This window comes from Rhinoderma darwinii, chromosome 3, assembly GCF_050947455.1.
Source record: "Rhinoderma darwinii isolate aRhiDar2 chromosome 3, aRhiDar2.hap1, whole genome shotgun sequence".
NCBI classification, from domain to species: domain Eukaryota; kingdom Metazoa; phylum Chordata; class Amphibia; order Anura; family Rhinodermatidae; genus Rhinoderma; species Rhinoderma darwinii.
The window spans coordinates 45,671,853-45,688,485 of record NC_134689.1 but is presented as its reverse complement, the minus strand read 5'-3'; the positions used below and the strand labels follow the sequence as shown (position 1 = coordinate 45,688,485).

General features: G+C 40.1%; 1 protein-coding gene across 8 annotated transcripts in view; it reads left to right on the top strand.

Annotated features, from left to right (window-relative positions):
• Positions 1-16,352, top strand: part of C3H5orf24 (chromosome 3 C5orf24 homolog) — a 54,736-nt gene extending 38,384 nt beyond the window's left edge. For 5 of the 8 annotated variants that reach the window (XM_075856318.1, XM_075856319.1, XM_075856320.1 and 2 more), the window contains 2 exons: positions 5,979-6,223; positions 8,453-9,394. In XM_075856318.1, the coding sequence (XP_075712433.1) occupies positions 6,125-6,223; positions 8,453-9,016 (663 nt within the window). In that variant the 5' untranslated portion in view covers positions 5,979-6,124 and the 3' untranslated portion in view covers positions 9,017-9,394. Of the gene's footprint in view, positions 1-5,978; positions 6,224-8,159; positions 8,343-8,452; positions 9,395-14,772 lie in introns of those variants that run through there. The other 3 variants (XM_075856324.1, XM_075856323.1, XM_075856325.1) reach the window with 3 other exon arrangements.
• The last annotated feature ends 281 nt before the right edge of the window (positions 16,353-16,633 follow it).

The window sequence follows — 16,633 nt, the reverse complement described above, 5'->3', positions numbered from 1 at the left end:
TCCGCGATTTGGCTGACATTAAACTGACATTCGCCATGTGAGGAATAGAGTGGAGGTGCTGGAACAAAACCAGTTGGAGCTGGTATCCTTCTCTGATGTCCTGAGAACCGCGGTGTCTTTCCATCATGACCAGATTAATCAGCCATGTTGCTTCTAGTGGACCAGGAAAATCGGAGCAGACGGAATAATGTCCGTGTACGCGGCCTACCTGAATCCTATGCTCAGGAATCCATCATGGCGACCATACCTCAAATATTTTCTGCCTTGCTGGGCTCTGGAAGGGCGGAATCTATTGTAATTGAACGAGCTCATAGAGCTTTGAAACCGCAGCCAGCTCCTAAAGATCCACCTGGGACATCATATGCAGGCTCCTCAGCTTTGTTGACACTTCAGCAATACTTGCACAAGCCAGAGATGGTGGGGAATTCACTTTTGAAGGCCATATACGCCAGCTTTTCCAGGACCTGGCACCCCCTACTCTACAAAAACTCAGAGTTTTGAAACCCCTCACGGATGCCCTACGCGGACAGAAATACCATACTGCTGGCTTTATCCATTTGGAATTGCCATCAACAAGATGAGGAAGAAAATCACCATTCGGTCTCCTGCAGATCTCCTTGGGGCCTGGAGGTCCCTTCAAATGGATCCTATAGAGATTCCATCTTGGATGCTTGTTCCTGTGGATTTTCTGTGTCTTCCACGACCAGATTTGTGGTCCACAGCTCATCGTTTGAAGGCACCCAAGGTGAGGGAAAATTTAGCCCGAATATCGAACACCTGAGTCTGAGTAACTGCTGCTCTTGTATTCCTTATATCCTTTTTTGTTGTGTTGTACAATTGTCTGTTAGAACAGTGAACCAAAAAAACAACCGTAATGTAACTACGTGCCATAAGTCTATGTTCTGCTCTACCGTTATAATATATTATATAATATTTGCAATAAGGGATATGGGTAGCTCTTCCGATCAGGTCTTCCATTTTTCTCAGCCTTCTTCTTCCCTTTTCGTTTCCTCCCTCCCCCTCATTCTTTTATTTTATGTCCTTCATTGTGCTATATGTCTCAATGGGGGGCTACATTATAGGTCTACATTTCCACAAAGTTGTGGTGTGTTTAACTTCATTTGGTTTAGATGTTATGTGTTGCTATGTTTTACTCTAAGGTACTGCATTGTGCTTTGCATTTTTGTACTCCTACTAGATATCAATAATGATGACTGATACTCCTTTAACTATTGCTTCTTTTAACGTCAAGGGCTGCAATTCTCCGATGAAGCGCAGTCACGTGTTTTCTTTAACCCCTTAAAGAGGCTCTATCACCACATTACCTCCAGCCAGGATGTGATGTGTATTCAGAATCCTGACCACTTCTGTAGCGTCTCTGTGAGACTACAGTACAGCGAGATCTCGCTGTAAAAGAACGTTTAAAGCGTAATCTCGCGAGACTCACAGAGAAGTGCAGAGACGTGGTCAGGATTCTGAATACACATCACGTCCTGGCTGGAGGTAATGTATATTCACTGTCAGGACACTTGAGTAACGTTATGGTGTGTTTATATGACTGCACATAGCGATATAGCTATATCGCTATCTGCAGTGTAAATGAATGGAGAGAAGTGTATGATGCTGATTGGTCAGCGTCATACACTCCTCTTGGTCAAAAAGTAAAACACGCCCAGTTGTCCATTGAGAAATGCATTCGCATAAAGCTAAAATAGGTCATAACTCCGTCAAAAATGATCATTTTTCTAAATAAACACTGCTGTACTCTACATTACAGCGCCGATCACATCATGTACAATATAGGCCGCTTATAATGTGACAGAGCCTCTTTAAGGCACATGCCATATTTGAATTATAATATACAACTTTTCTCTTTCTCTCACCACTTTTGAAAAGTGATGAAAAAAGGTTAAATATATAAAATTGAAAGCCAGAAAATGGCGCAAAAACTGTAGATATCGTTTTCTTTCTTTAGGACAGCCCAAGAGGTGCCAAATGTTTTGGAGCACTTTTTACTCCACACACTTCACCTCCATTGTGTATCAAATATACAGTCATCACACCCATTCTAAGAATATTAAAAATAATGTTCACATCTGCGCCAAGGTTACTGTTTGTGGTGGATCCATATTTAATGGAACAAAGCAGAAGCATAATGAATCCTAATGAGCCCCATTGACCGGTATACGCCATTCTGACTGCCAAAAGCAATGATGACCTGACGGAATAGAGGCTCACTGAAGCCGGCTGATGGCATTGAAATGGCAATAAAAATCCAATGGGAGTGTTAGTGTAGCTAAACGTTTGACAAACTTCTGACATGTCATAGTGACATGTCAGAAGTTTGGATTGGTGGGGTCCGAGCACTGAGACCCCCACCAATCTCTAGATCGAAGCAGCTGAAGCACTCGTGTGAGCGCTCAGCCACTTCGTGTCTGTTCGGCTTTTTCCGGAAAGCCGATGTATCGGAGTATGGGCTAGTAGACTTTCTATTGAGTCCTTACAATGATACATTTATTTCCGGAAAAAGCCGAACAGACACGAAGCGGCTGAGCGCTCGCACGAGCACTTCAGCTGCTTTGTTCTAGAGATTGGTGGGGGTCTCCGTGCTCAGATCCCCACCAATCCAAACTTCTGACATGTCACTATGACATGACAGAAGTTTGTCAAATGTTTAGCTACACTTTAGTAGAAATGTTTTTCAGAAAAGAATAATGTATAATACAAAGATGTGACCAGAGCGGGGGCATACATAGAAAGCATAGAGCCCCATAGTGAAACTTAAAATGGGTCCCACCACTCCACTGAGATCCTCACCCACCAAATGTATTACCCTTTTTATTAAAGAGGCTCTGTCACCACATTATAAGTGGCCTATCTTGTACATGATGTGATCGGCGCTGTAATGTGCATAACAGCAGTGTTTTTTATTTAGAAAAACGATCATTTTTGACGTAGTTAGGACCTATTTTAGCTTTATACTAATGAGTTTCTTAATGGACAACTGGCATTGTACGGAGGAGTGTATGCCGCTGACCAATCAGCGTCATACACTTTCTCCCCATTCATTTACACAGCACATAGCGATATAGCTATGTGCAGCCACATAAACGCATTAACGTTACTGCAGTGTCCTGACAATGAATATACATTACCTCCAGTCAGGATTTGATGCCTATTCAGAATCCTGACACTTCGCTAACAGCAAGCGTAATCTCGTTTGAAATTACAGTTTACAGCGTAATCTCGCGAGATTACGCTTGCTGTGCTGTAGTGTCGGGATTGTGTTAGCGAAGTGTCAGGATTCTGAATATACATCCCGTCCTGGCTGGAGGTAATGTATATTCATTGTCAGGACTCTGCAGTAACGTTATAGTGTGTTTATGTGGCTACACATAGCGATATAGCTATGTGCTGTGTAAATGAATGGGGAGAAATGTATGACGCTGATAGTTTTTCTAAATAAAAACACTGGTGTAATCTACATTACAGCGCTGATCACATCATGTACAATATAGGCCACTTATCATGTGGTAACAGAGCCTCTGTAAAGTTCATGTCCACTATGCTATTTTTAGGTCTAAAATTCTGTACATAATGGGGAAGGTAGAATTCATGAGGCAAACAGGTTTTTGTTTTTTAATTGATTTATATTCTTTATTTGGGGGACTAATATTATTCTCTTGCTAATTAACCATTTTCTACTTGCAGGAGCCTGGGAGTTAAATACATGGGGGAGTGGCTGGGAAAGGCCTTGATGTGACCATTGGAAGGGCCGCAGTCCTGCTTTGACCACTGAGAGGGGAGGGGGTATGAGTGGAGACCTGCTGTGACTGTGGGGAGGGGCAGCTATGCGTGGACGTGTGTGTGATGGGCATGCGACTACTGTGTGGGGGCAGGGTCTGGGGGGTTATATCGCGACTACTGAAGGGGGAGGTGGAATGCGGGGTCTCCTGCTGTAACTACTGTCTGCAGTGGGGGCGTATTGCCACTACTAAAGGGGGCAGTCAGAATGTAGGGTGTCCTGTTTTAACTACATGTGTGGGTGGGAGGCCTTGTTGGGATTACTAGCACTGTGCTTTTGCTGAGGACTATAGGCACAGAACAAACTAATAAGCCGTCAGCAGATAGAACGTTAACCCCATTGAGGTCAGTTTAAAGAAGTAGTCACAGGAAGACCTATCAATATAAAACTTAAAGTGGTTTTCCCATCAGAGACATTTATGACCGATCCACATGATATGTCATAAATGTCAGATAGATGGGGGACCCACCTCTGGGACCCGAACCTATCTCTAGAACGGGGCCCCAATCCGTGTTCTACTTTAGTCTGTTCTCACCGCCTCTCGGTCACTTCCTAGTTATATGGTCGGGAGTTACGAAAACAGCATAGTGTAACACGCGGCAGAACGGGATTTAGGGGGCCCCGTTCTAGAGATAGGTGCGGGTCCCAAAGGTGGGACCCGCAACTATCTGACATTTATGACATATCCTGTGGAGCTACGCGGTTTCCGTAACTCCCATAGAACTGTTTCCCTAACTCCCATAGAACTGTTTCCCTCCGACAGACCAACAGGCCCCCCGCAGTGCGATCGGGGGGCGCCAAGGATTGTCATGGCAGCCCAGGGGGCCTAATGAAGGCCCCCAGGTCTGCCTCTGCTAAGCCGTGTCTCTGGCAGGGCGTAGCAGAAGCCTGAAAAAATGACTATACTGCAATACATTTGTAGCTGGTTCAAGTCCCCTAGGGGAGCTAAAAAATGTGTAGAAAAATAAAGTTAGATAAGTTTTCAGGAGTGTAAAATAAATGTTAAAAGTAAATAAAAACAAAAAACTTTTTGCCATTTTTCCCCAAGCACAATGTAAAAAAAAAAAAAAAAATGTATCGCTGCGTCCGTAAAAGTCTAAACTATTACAATATACCATTATTTAACTCAAACGGCGTAAAAAAAATGATTAAATCGTTGTTTTTTTTGGTCACCTTAGCGCTAAAAAAAAAAATGAAATAAAAAATGGTGCCAATAAAAACTATGGCTTGTCCCGCAAAAAAATAAGCCCTCACACCGCTCAATAGATGAAAAAATATAAAAGTTGGCGCTCAGAATGTGGTGAAACAGAATAAATTATTTTTTTAAACCTTTTTTTCTTTGTAAAAGTATTAAAATATGATCATTTTTATTTCTAATCCTGGGCGTGTCTTATAGTCTGGAGCATCATATAGTGCGAAAAATACGGTATACCATCCCCTACTGGATTCGCTGCTTTTTTTAATGTGTTTACTTTGTGTGACACGGATGTACAAGCCGCCTTTTCCGTGTGTTTTTTTTAAAATTAACGTTACGTTTTATATTGATAGGTCCTCATATGTGCTGAGGACCAGGCAAGTGGAGGGGAGAGTGTGGGAACAGGTTTTTAAGGTACATGTTGTGGCAATGACGTAGCAGAGAGGTCTAAGATTTGTCCAGCCCAGGGTTACCATACCCTACTAGTAAATGAAGTTGACTTTCTGGGGTGGTTCTTTATCTTCTGTGCTGTGCATATTAATACCGCCTCTGGAAATTGCTTTGTATATGAGCAAATTCACTTTTGGTGGTTTTAAGTTTCCATTAGGCCCCACAAAGACCTGAGAAAAAAGACCTTAGACATTGCTAGGAAGGTTCCTGTGTGGATAACCTTCCACATTTCATGCTAAGAGCAGCGGTTTGGTTCATGTTGGGTTACATGTTTAGTATATGCTGTGAACCAACTATTGAGTCCACAATCCAGTGCAAAGGAAATGGTTTTACCAAAAAAACACAACACCTGAAGTAAAAGCTAAAGTGTGATCAACATACATGAGGTAACCGTAAGTTACTGTGGTTAATCACTGCTGACCTGTTGGGCATATAGATAATTTCATTGGGTAACTTTTATAAAGTATAAGATTATATTGCACTTTTTTTTTTTAAATAAGATGTATAAATATTTTTTTCCTTATCCAGGAAGAAGACGTTGAAGTCTGTAACCAGAAAGTGACTGCCCTTATGCATTTTATGTGGCCATCTGCAGACGGTGCTTTACTAGAAGATCTGATTGCAGGCGAGCACACTATTCTGGATTTCTTCTAAATAGTCTCTTTGACGTTGCCATGTTTCGACGTCAGGACCTGCCTGGAATGCATGTACGTGAATCATTTACCCACCCCGGTTTTTGCGATCCATTTTTTCTGGATGAACAAAATATCAAGGCAGGTTACCAATCAGAGGATACAGCTGTTTGTTTTTTGTCATTCATTATTTTTATTTTGTCATTATTTATAAATGGTATAGGCACATATGCATGCAATTTTCAGTAGTATAGATTCTGCATGGCTTACAAAGTCATTAAAGAGCTTGTGCCATCAGGACAATATGTCCTGTTAGGCCATATGAACATCATAGAGGAGGTCCCCTGCTTGGGACCCCTCCTATGTACCAGAATGGAAAGTCACTCTAAGATCGGCTCTTGCTCTGGCGGACATGCCCTTTGAAATATAAATATCATTATGAGCTCCTGGGAGGAGGTCTCTGCAAACCATGTATACAGATTAAGCATTTGAGGTTGGAAGCTAAACTAGTAGGTGGCTTTGACAGGGATTGCTTAGTAAAATAAACGAAGGAGGAGGAAAGGGATCAGGTAGACCGAAAAAGGGAGAAGTAAGCAATTACAAGGGAAAGAGAAAAGTAAAGCGTTGTAGCTTCCAGACAAGGTTGATCCAAGCAAAGATTCTTATCTATAGTGTCTGCCAGCAATAGCAAGCGAACAATAAAAGGTCATACAATAATGGTAACTGTACCTTTCAAACAGGACACAAGATATTCAATAAGCATAAGCATGATGTTCACCTTTACAGGACATAGCACTTAAATGGTCACTAACGTTATATGTAATTAGAGAAAAATGCCTCTTTCTCCACTTATCAGGCTACACCCCAACCCCTAACTATTCACTCACTCTGAATTTACTGCTTTTTCCATCTTCTCAAGACAAGACGGGCTATAAGCTCACTGATCAGGTTACAGCTGCCAATAGAAATCTAAAGAGTGGGGAGGAGGGAGCAGAGTGAGAGAGAGACACAGAGACAAAGCTGCTCCGTACAGTAGTGTTTTATCTCACCCCAGTGCTGGATTCACAGCTACACTGCATATTACTGCTGTATAATCTCCTCCGTGCTTCTGCAGATTTTATATATATATATATATATATATATATATATATATATATTAGATAGTTAGAGATGATAGAGCGGGACTCTCCTCTTCTCTATGTGTTATGTATAGGAGACATAATAGCTGTTAGGCTCAACCCACTAGCTCAGAAACAACGGACAATTAGAGATAGTCTGCAGAGGGTAATATTGCTAAAAATATGCAGATTACAAGTCCTATAATGGCTAGAAATAGTGTTATTCCTCATGTACACACATATGACAGCTTATTCTGAAAAGTCACCTGAAAGATTAGATATACTTTAAGCATTGACAAGGTGTCTTAGCAGAGATTATCTTATTTTTGAGTTGGGTCTTGCAAGTATTAAGGAGGAGGGCAGTCTCCATTTGGTTCTTGTTTCGCTCTGAGTTGGTTTAGGATTCTTGCAACACCAACCAAAAACATGACAGTGGTTGGGTAGGCTGATGTATACAAAGGTCCATGTATTTATTTGTTACTGCATCTCAAACAACTGAATATTTCTGGGTTCCGCAGGGAATGCAGTTTTCGAGGCAAAAAGAGTCCAGGAAGACAAATGTTTATAACTACCCCCCTGAGGGGATTTGGGCTTCTGCCCATTTTACTGATCACATCTCCGGTTTCATTTGCATCAGTTAGGGCTATGGTCTGTTAAGTTTCTGCAGGCCCTATCATATTAACTAGTCTGAAAAGTTTAAAATCACCAAGAATTTAAATTAAAATTAAAGTATAGTTACATTCTTATGAATACTGAGGCAAGGGCAACAGTACGACATGAGAAACAGCTCCTGTATACCCCTATGGTCAGCAAATATGATACCATAGTATGAGATAGGGAATAGCATAGTGTGACTGATGCCATATTGAAGTGGAGCAAACCTATAAAAAATACCCTAGTAAAGGAATGATTTCTAAACATAGTTACCCTTTCCTTTTGTGTGCAGGTTGTCTTATAGACTATAATAGCCTTACAGTGTCCTTCCACCTTCTCTAATCTGATGTTAAGAAGGAGACGTTCTCGTGATCCTGAATATTGGGACCATTTAAAGGAATAACCCAGGGTGGTACATTTATGTATGGATGAATTCTCCTATAGATACATAGAAATGTTGTAGACATGCCTATAAGAGGTGAACTAAGGTAAATAATTGTAAGCATTGAATAGAACTGCTGTAAGTGATGTGTGAGGTACTGAATGGTTGGTTTGATACTTTTGCTTATTACAAGGTTTTTTTGCTCTTTCTTAATAGAAAATGATGCGACCTGTCGCTAGTAACAATGTGGCTTTTTGTGGAAGTGGAAAGTCTTCCTGCCTTGGTCAAGACAGCATGAGAAGTGTGGAGCAATTTGGCTTGTACGCCACTCAGCCAAGTAAATACAGCCATACTGTTAGCCACAAGAACATCTCCTGTCAGACACAGGAAACCATCAATGAGGCACATTTGCAGACCACAAGCAGCAGGGACCTGGACTCAAAAAGTGATTTAAAGAAAAAGAAGACCCTTGGCAGATCCGGCAAACGTGGGAGACCATCTGGCACCACCAAATTGGCAGGTTACAGAACCAGCACCGGCAGACCTCTGGGAACCACCAAAGCTGCTGGCTTTAAAACAAGTCCTGGCAGACCATTGGGCACAACCAAAGCCGCTGGATACAAAGTCAGCCCAGGGAGACCTCCAGGTAGCATAAAAGCTCTATCACGGCTTGCAAATCTAGGTTACACAAGCAACAATGCAGCTTTTCCTTACCCCACAGCACTTAGCAGGGAACTCCATTCTGTTGTGGATACAAACGTCAAACATCCTGTTGAGTAGACAGACGTATGTCACCGTTTGTGTATGCAGAAATACATAGGAGGAATTCTCAAATGTTTGTATTATCACCTGGTTTTCTCTAAAATTTAGACTAGACACTCTGAGTCATATTCACACTTTTACAGGAAGTCAGAATATCCGCTTACTCCTATGTGTTTGTGCCACATGGCATTTTTAATGTTACCGATTTTTTTTCCTTTTTAATGTGTCCTTTGGCTGGCTTGCGTAACTTATTTTGCGGGAAAAGGGTTTTTTTAACAGTTGCATGCAATCTTTTTATGTAGGAACATTATATGTGTGACATTTACAGTTCTGTTCTAAAATGAAAATATGACCATATAATAAAATTAAAATGAGCAGGGGATTGATCATACCAAATAGTAGCTGTCTGACGTAGTGTATCATCACTCTTTGATCGTACGTTATGTAGCCAAAAATGTAAGATACAATAGACCTATAGACATGTACATGCAACTAGACCTAATATTTTACATGCAAAAATTCTTAAAAGGGACACTAAACATAGAAAATGCAAAAAAATACATCCCATTAATTCTTCCCTTAATCTCCTCTTCTCCATTGATCCTATTTTGTCTCATATTGTAATTAATATTGAGAAATATATAAATAAATCTGTGTTCCAGAAAATCAGCCATTTCTACTCACAACCCTGTGTCTGGTTGTAAGACAACTGACTGCAGCAGGAGCCTCTCCCCATGTCCGGTTTACAGTAGGACATACATATTGATCAGCCTCACCTCCTTGAATAAGCCCCTCCCCATAGCCAGTCACTAGGGCCCCATGCACACAACCATGGACCGTAACACAATGGGTGTCTGTGCCGTAGAACTGTGCCGGGAATTATAGAGCATGTCCATTTTTTTGTGTTTTACGGCTGTGCTCCCATACTTTGTATGGGAGCACGGCCTGAAAATGCGGGTGGCCTTCAGCAGACGGCTGTGCCTGCAATCGTGTGCATGGGGCCTAACTGAACATGAAAGAGATCAGCAGGAAATTAACTCGTGTGTTCTCTGCAGGATTTTACCAGGACGGTTTGTTTCAGGAACATGCAGCAGATCCTGCAGACTGACAAACTGCACGTTTATTTGTATCATTCATTTCTAGGTTTAGTGTTCCTTTAAACCTTTTCACAGCACTTTGAAATTTTAAAAGGGAGAATGGGCATTGTAAATATGTCAAAGCCCCATCATGTAATGTATATAAATCAATCTGGGTTTTTTCCTATAAATTTTTGTTTTATTCAGAGTAAATAAAGACTGAGATTTATAAATACTAGTGCAGATCAAAAGGAGGATGATGTCCAAAGCAAATATTTAGTTTAGGACTCTCCCCTGCGCTTTACTTTTTTTGCATTGAATTTCTCAATGTAGATATTAAGTAAAATGTTTGTAAATGTGAACGACAACCTGAATACACTTATCGACACTGGTGTCGAGGGATATTGGCGCTTTCAAAATTAATAAAGGTGATCGGGACAGCTCAGATGTGTCTCCCCCTCCCCCCTCCAAGATGACTAATGCACATGTCACACAGCATGCCCCAACACTCTTCCATAGAATACAGTAGCCCACATTTACAAAGACTGGTGTGATTTGTGCCTAATTTATTTAAAGGTAAATGCCTCTTAATAAATTTGGCGCATTTTAAGAGAGGCAGAAAATCAAATCTACGGGCGATATAAGCAAGCATAGATTTGCAACTAAATTTGTGCCATTTTCCAGCTATTCCATTTAATAAATTGAAATGAAGGTACGTCTCCTTGGAGACTCCTCCCACTTTTCTTGTCCCTTTTCAAATTTTTCGAGTGACTAGAAAAGTCACAATTTTTTTTTCCTCTGGTTTGTTTCACATTACAATGTTAAGTTATCAAATGTGGCAAACTGTCTACTAAGTGTGGGCCACAGAGTCCCTTTAATTCTATGACTTGCCATGAAGCAAATCTCTGAAAGACCTAGTTCACACAGAGTTTTTCGGCGCTGATTTTCACGCGGAAATGAGCAACAAAAATTGTCCGAAATCACCTCCGATTGATTTAATGGGAGGGCGGAGGCTGTTTTTTTTTTTCCTGTCCTCTTTTAGCCGCTCGTGGGGAAAAAAAAGGACATGCCGTGGTTCCGCCTCTGACCTCCCCTTAAAGTCAATGGGAGGCAGAAAAAGCGTTTTGTTTTTTTGCCTGTGGTCCTCAAAAAAGCAGCGATAACTGCGGTAAAAAAGCACAGACAGGTCAAAATCTGCCTCAAAGTTCCTAAAGGAATTTTGAGGCAGATTTTTTTTTTTGTGAACTAGGCCAACTGTTGTTCACAGTTTAGCGCAGCAGCTGAGGCAAAATGACTGCCCCATAATCATGTGATGAAAATAGAATAAAAATATATACAATTAGAAAATAAAAATATCTGTGTAGATTTTTAATAATTAAAAAAGGTGATATGTTACCTTTTAAAGGCTATGTACACTTTTGAAGGCAATCTTTGTTTTATTTCATCTTAAACATCTTTTTAAATGTTTTTTTAATTAAAAGAAAATGTTACTTTTTTAGATGCAGCTTCTATGTATCCTATTCCTGTATCCTAACCAACAATAAAATATATACTCAGCCGCTCAGATGACCAAATAAGTCCACAAACACAAGTCCAATATTCTTTTTCCATCTTGAGGAAGGGTAATATTACGATGTACAGGCTCGTTAGAACTACAAAGCCCAGTTAACCAACATCTATCACCCTCTCAGTCTTTTCAATAGACCTGATTTGAGAGAACTGACTATAGAGTAGCACCGCCAGCATAGCGTAGTTACTCAAGGTTTGTATCCTGCATACATAGCAGCTGTATCTTGTGGCCAAATCCGTCAGGTCTGCAGGACTGACGGCTTCGGTGAAACCTGGTCGGACCAGCTAATAACGATCAAGTGTAAGTTCATGAACTTAGATGTGATCGATAACAGCTGGATCCTGCAAGTCCGAGACACACAGGACCAGGGCTCACCAAAAAATAGCCTTTAAATGTTTACATAGCCTTACATAAGTTTACCCCCGGTGCTGTAGGACTTAAAGGGGTTTTCCATGATTAGAAAAACATGGCTGCTTTCGTCGAGAAATTCACCACGTCTAGGGTTTGTGTCTGGTATTACAGCTCAATCCCATTTACTTCAATCGAGCTGATCTGCAATAACAGACACAACCCAGATGGGGTGCTGTTTTTGGAAGGTAACAGCCATGTTTTTCTAATTCTGCACAACCCCTTTAAAGGGGTCTTTCCAACTTGGCCATGCGTGCGGCTCTATCCATTTTTATTCTGAGGGAGTTACTGAAACAGCCAAGCAAGCGAGCTTGGTCTGCCTTATTCTGGACGTGGGTGCGAGTCCCACAGCTGGATATGCCATACATGTCTAAGTTGGGAATACCCTTTAATGATGTGGGGGGAGCACATTTTATAATTCTTAATTTTATCTGTAATGTCCATCAGAATTAAGCAGCTTAGATAAAAAGCTACATTAATAAAACTTCAACCTTTTATTCTAGTACAATAATGTAATCCAATTGTTATATGACAATTGTTTTCATATTCAAAGACCATTCATGAAATATTTTCTAGTTTATAAAAGCTCAAACAAACTCTTTTTAATCGCTTTGTATACCTCTAAATCCCAATTTACATCAGTGTCCCTTTTCTATCCAACTAAGGCTATGTTCACACATCTAAATAGATGTCGCTGTTGCAGATTCCATCAAATTTGATGAGAAAAATAGCACTGCATTAAATGTAAGTCAATGGTATCCGTCGTGCAACAGATCCGGCCGAGCGTTGCAGCTTCTGTTATAAACGGAAGCCACGACACAGATGTGAACAGAGCTTTAAAGCAGCAGTTAGGTTATAATAACATGAATGCGTATGTGACTAGCAGGAGCCCAGCAATGGAAGCATTGTCATATTGACCAGTGTTTCTAGTCATCCTGCAACATGATTTCACTGATTTTATGTAATCTTTCGGAAGTTCCCCTATACGCGTGTTGTGTACTAGAACTTCTGTGTCTGGAAGAGCATGACGATCGGAAATATACAACACTTGTCTGTAATTTTGCTTTTACTACGTTCAGTTTTCTACCCTTGAGTAATAGATGTGGCAACACACTAAAAAGAGATACAGTGGTGCTAGAAAGTTTGAGATTCTTTAGAATTTCGGAATAAATTTGGCCTTGATGATGTGAATAAATGTTAATTTAAGTTAATCTAATATACAGGACACCTGTACATTGCGCAGAAAGAGATTCTGCCACCGCACTTATCCCCAAAGTGACGCTAAATAAAAATATTACGATTCTGGACAATCCCCTTAGGCCTCCTTAACACACATTTTTTGGCATTTAAAAAAAACGCCATGCATTTCCAGCAGTTTTTTTTTTATTCTATTGTTACATGCGTTTTTAGAGGCGTTCTTTATTTAGTGTCATTTTGTACATGTGTTTTTCCTGGCGGTTTTGAAGTTCTATAGAGAAGTAACAAACAAACCAACCTGGAGCATGCCGCGTTTTTATCAACTGACCACAAAAATAACGCTGTGTGTGTAGGCTTCACAATGTTTTACTATACTCTTTGAAGTAACATCTAGCTGCAGCATTTTTTAACGTTAAAAAAAAAACAAAACACGGGTAAACACTGCGTGTTGAACTTGATGGACGTGTGTCTTTTTTCAACCTAAGTAACTATATATCGCTGGGCTTGGTCAATTGAATGTACATGATTTTTTTCTTCTTTTAAAGACTATGTACACCTTCGAAAGCGTTTTGTTGTTTTGTTTTTATGTTTATACAAAAATGTATCAGTGTGTTTGGTGCAATTTTCTAATTAGTTTTTATTTAAAATTATATTTCCTTTTTGAGATACAGCTGCTTTGTATCCTGTATATAGAGCAGCTGTATCTAGCACGAATACCTGAATCCGTCAGGGCAGCGGACCTGACGGGTTCAGTGACAGCGGGCAGGGTTGACCTGTTACCGATCACCTCTTGTTCATAACTTAGATGTGATTACAGGTGGATCCTGTGTGACCCGCTGTCACTGAACCAGTCAGTCCCGCTGAGCTGACGGATTCATGTATTAGTGCAAGATACAGCTGCTCTGTATACAGGATACAAAGCAGCTGTACCTCTTTCAATATAAACTAATTAGAAAATTGCACGGAACACACTGATACACATATATATATATATATATATATTTTTTAATTTTTTTTTACATAGCCTTTGAAGCAGTTCTGTCAGATTTTCATGCTGCCTTATCTGAGAGCAGCATGAAGTAAACACGATGATTTCAGCGGTCTGTCACTAATATGTTAATGTACAGTAGTCTCTGAGAACGTACATCTTATATTTGCGGGTCCAATAGTATTCATATATTCACGCGCCCCCCCCCCGCCGCTGATTGATATTACTGTGAATACAGAGAAATGTATCAGCAGCTGGAAGGTGTTATTTCTAAATGTAATTTATTTTTTACTTAATTATCTAAACACGTTTTAAGTCATGAAAAGGGCGTTCAGACGGCACCACTGTATTCCTTTGCGGGCATTGTGCACTTTCATGTGGGTCGTTTTTAAATGCTGTGTTAGAATAGCTTCTAAATGATCATGTTGTATCTTCATCTAGCATGAAGTAAAAATTCATTGGTGTTTTGATAAGGATTTTTAAATATTTTTTGGGGATTAAGAACGCGTATCATGTTTCATGCTTTTCTTATTAGGAAAAAAGCAGCAAGCCTTCATGTGTACCAGCGACACAATGGTCTGAACTTGTTGTTCATGTGCACAGTCTGGACCTTTATCACGTCACGTGCAACTAAGGAAATGCTCTTTCCAAGCTCACATGTCACCAGTCTTTATGCTCAACTGGACGTCTACTCTTTGTTTTGTCACCTTCTGGCAGCTGAATGGATTCAAAGCTTTGTAATATATTTCCACTGAAAGAAAGTCTCTTATCCTTTCCATGTATCGCTATCATATAGATGACATTTCTTTTAGTAGATACGTGTATTCCTCATGAAATAATGTTGGAGCATCTTTTCTTAAAATGTAACTAAACTTTTAAAATACTTTTCATATGACAGTGACATGTCAGAAGTTTTTATCAGTGGGGGTCAGAGCACTGAGACCCCCAAGAACGCTAAGACGAAGCTGCAGAAGCGCTCGGGTGAGTGCTATTCTGCTTAGTTTCTGGTTGACTTTCCTCACTACGTTGTACACTTCCTCTGTTATTTCTCCTGGAAATGTATGAATAGATGGAAAACTAAGTGTTACTATTCCCCTTGTCAATGGAGCATATCCCCACACTGATACTGTCCAGTCAGTGCTGAGAGTGTCAGACCGTGAAGGCACACACCGTATTGAAAATAGGAATGGCAATTTATTCATAAATTCTCAGGAGGAATAACAGAGGAACAGTACATTGCAGAGAAAAAAAAAATTCATTAAAACAGACATGTCAGGAGAGCTGTGGCCTGACCAATCTTACTGTCAAATGGTTGCTGTATGTAAAGAGAAGCCATTAAAATCAAGTCCAACGTCTTGAAGACGAAGCTTTGAGAACCGAGTGTACAGATTACGGAAATGGTTCAGTGTTTATTTCTCTTTGACTAAATTAAACTAAGTAGTTGTTTTCTGTCAAGCCTATAATACTACAGCCTCTAAAAAAAAAAAAATGTTGGTGCTTTCAATCACAGGGTGACCTCGGCCAAAGTGCACAGGACGGTGCGGTGACAAGTGGCACCTTGTGGTTTGTAAATATGGCAGTGCTGGTTTTGGCCTATTAGATTTGGTTCAACCTTGAAGTTTCTGGACCATCTTCCTGGGTCTTTAATAACAATGAAGGAGGCCATTAGACGTGATAAGATACCGTTGACTTATTTACTTTTATTCCCTCTACATTTCTGGCTTAATTGTTTCTATTTGTTTTTTACTGTTTTTATCCATATTTTTAAATCTGAAATCTCTGTGAATGCTGTAGAGAACTGAATAGATGCTATATCTTAAAGTATATATAATGGCTTAAAAATGCACATTCACAGATAAACCTATGAGCACATTACCAATGTATAGTAAATTTGTGTCATCATTTCCTATGTTCTCGTGGACTTGTGCGAGCTGTAAATCAGGTATGTATGTGTATATTAACACTTCAGTGTATTGGGAGCTGAAATGTTTCTTTTATGGACCCATATTTGGTGAGTTAATGATCATGTAATTTCATTTTGTTTATATTTTTTGTTGTAATACTTTTTTTTTTTTTCACTTTAAGCTAAAAGTCATTAAAACATTCCCAATTATGGCTACTGTGTATGATGTACAGTCTTTCATTGTGTCTTTTAGTAGTACCCAAATTATACCTGAATGATAGGACACACCATCATATGGATAGTTATGCAAGTGGATGTGTTTCTGCTGAGAATGTGTACGTTTTTTTTTTTCCCCAGCACTGTTTTTGCACCACAATTTGGTGCAGGTTTTTGTGTTATATCAAGTCCAGAGTCAGCGCAGCGTCTACCAGGAAATTTTCGAGCACTTCATGCTTCCCTGTGCTGACAAGCTTTATGGAAATGCTGGTTTCAT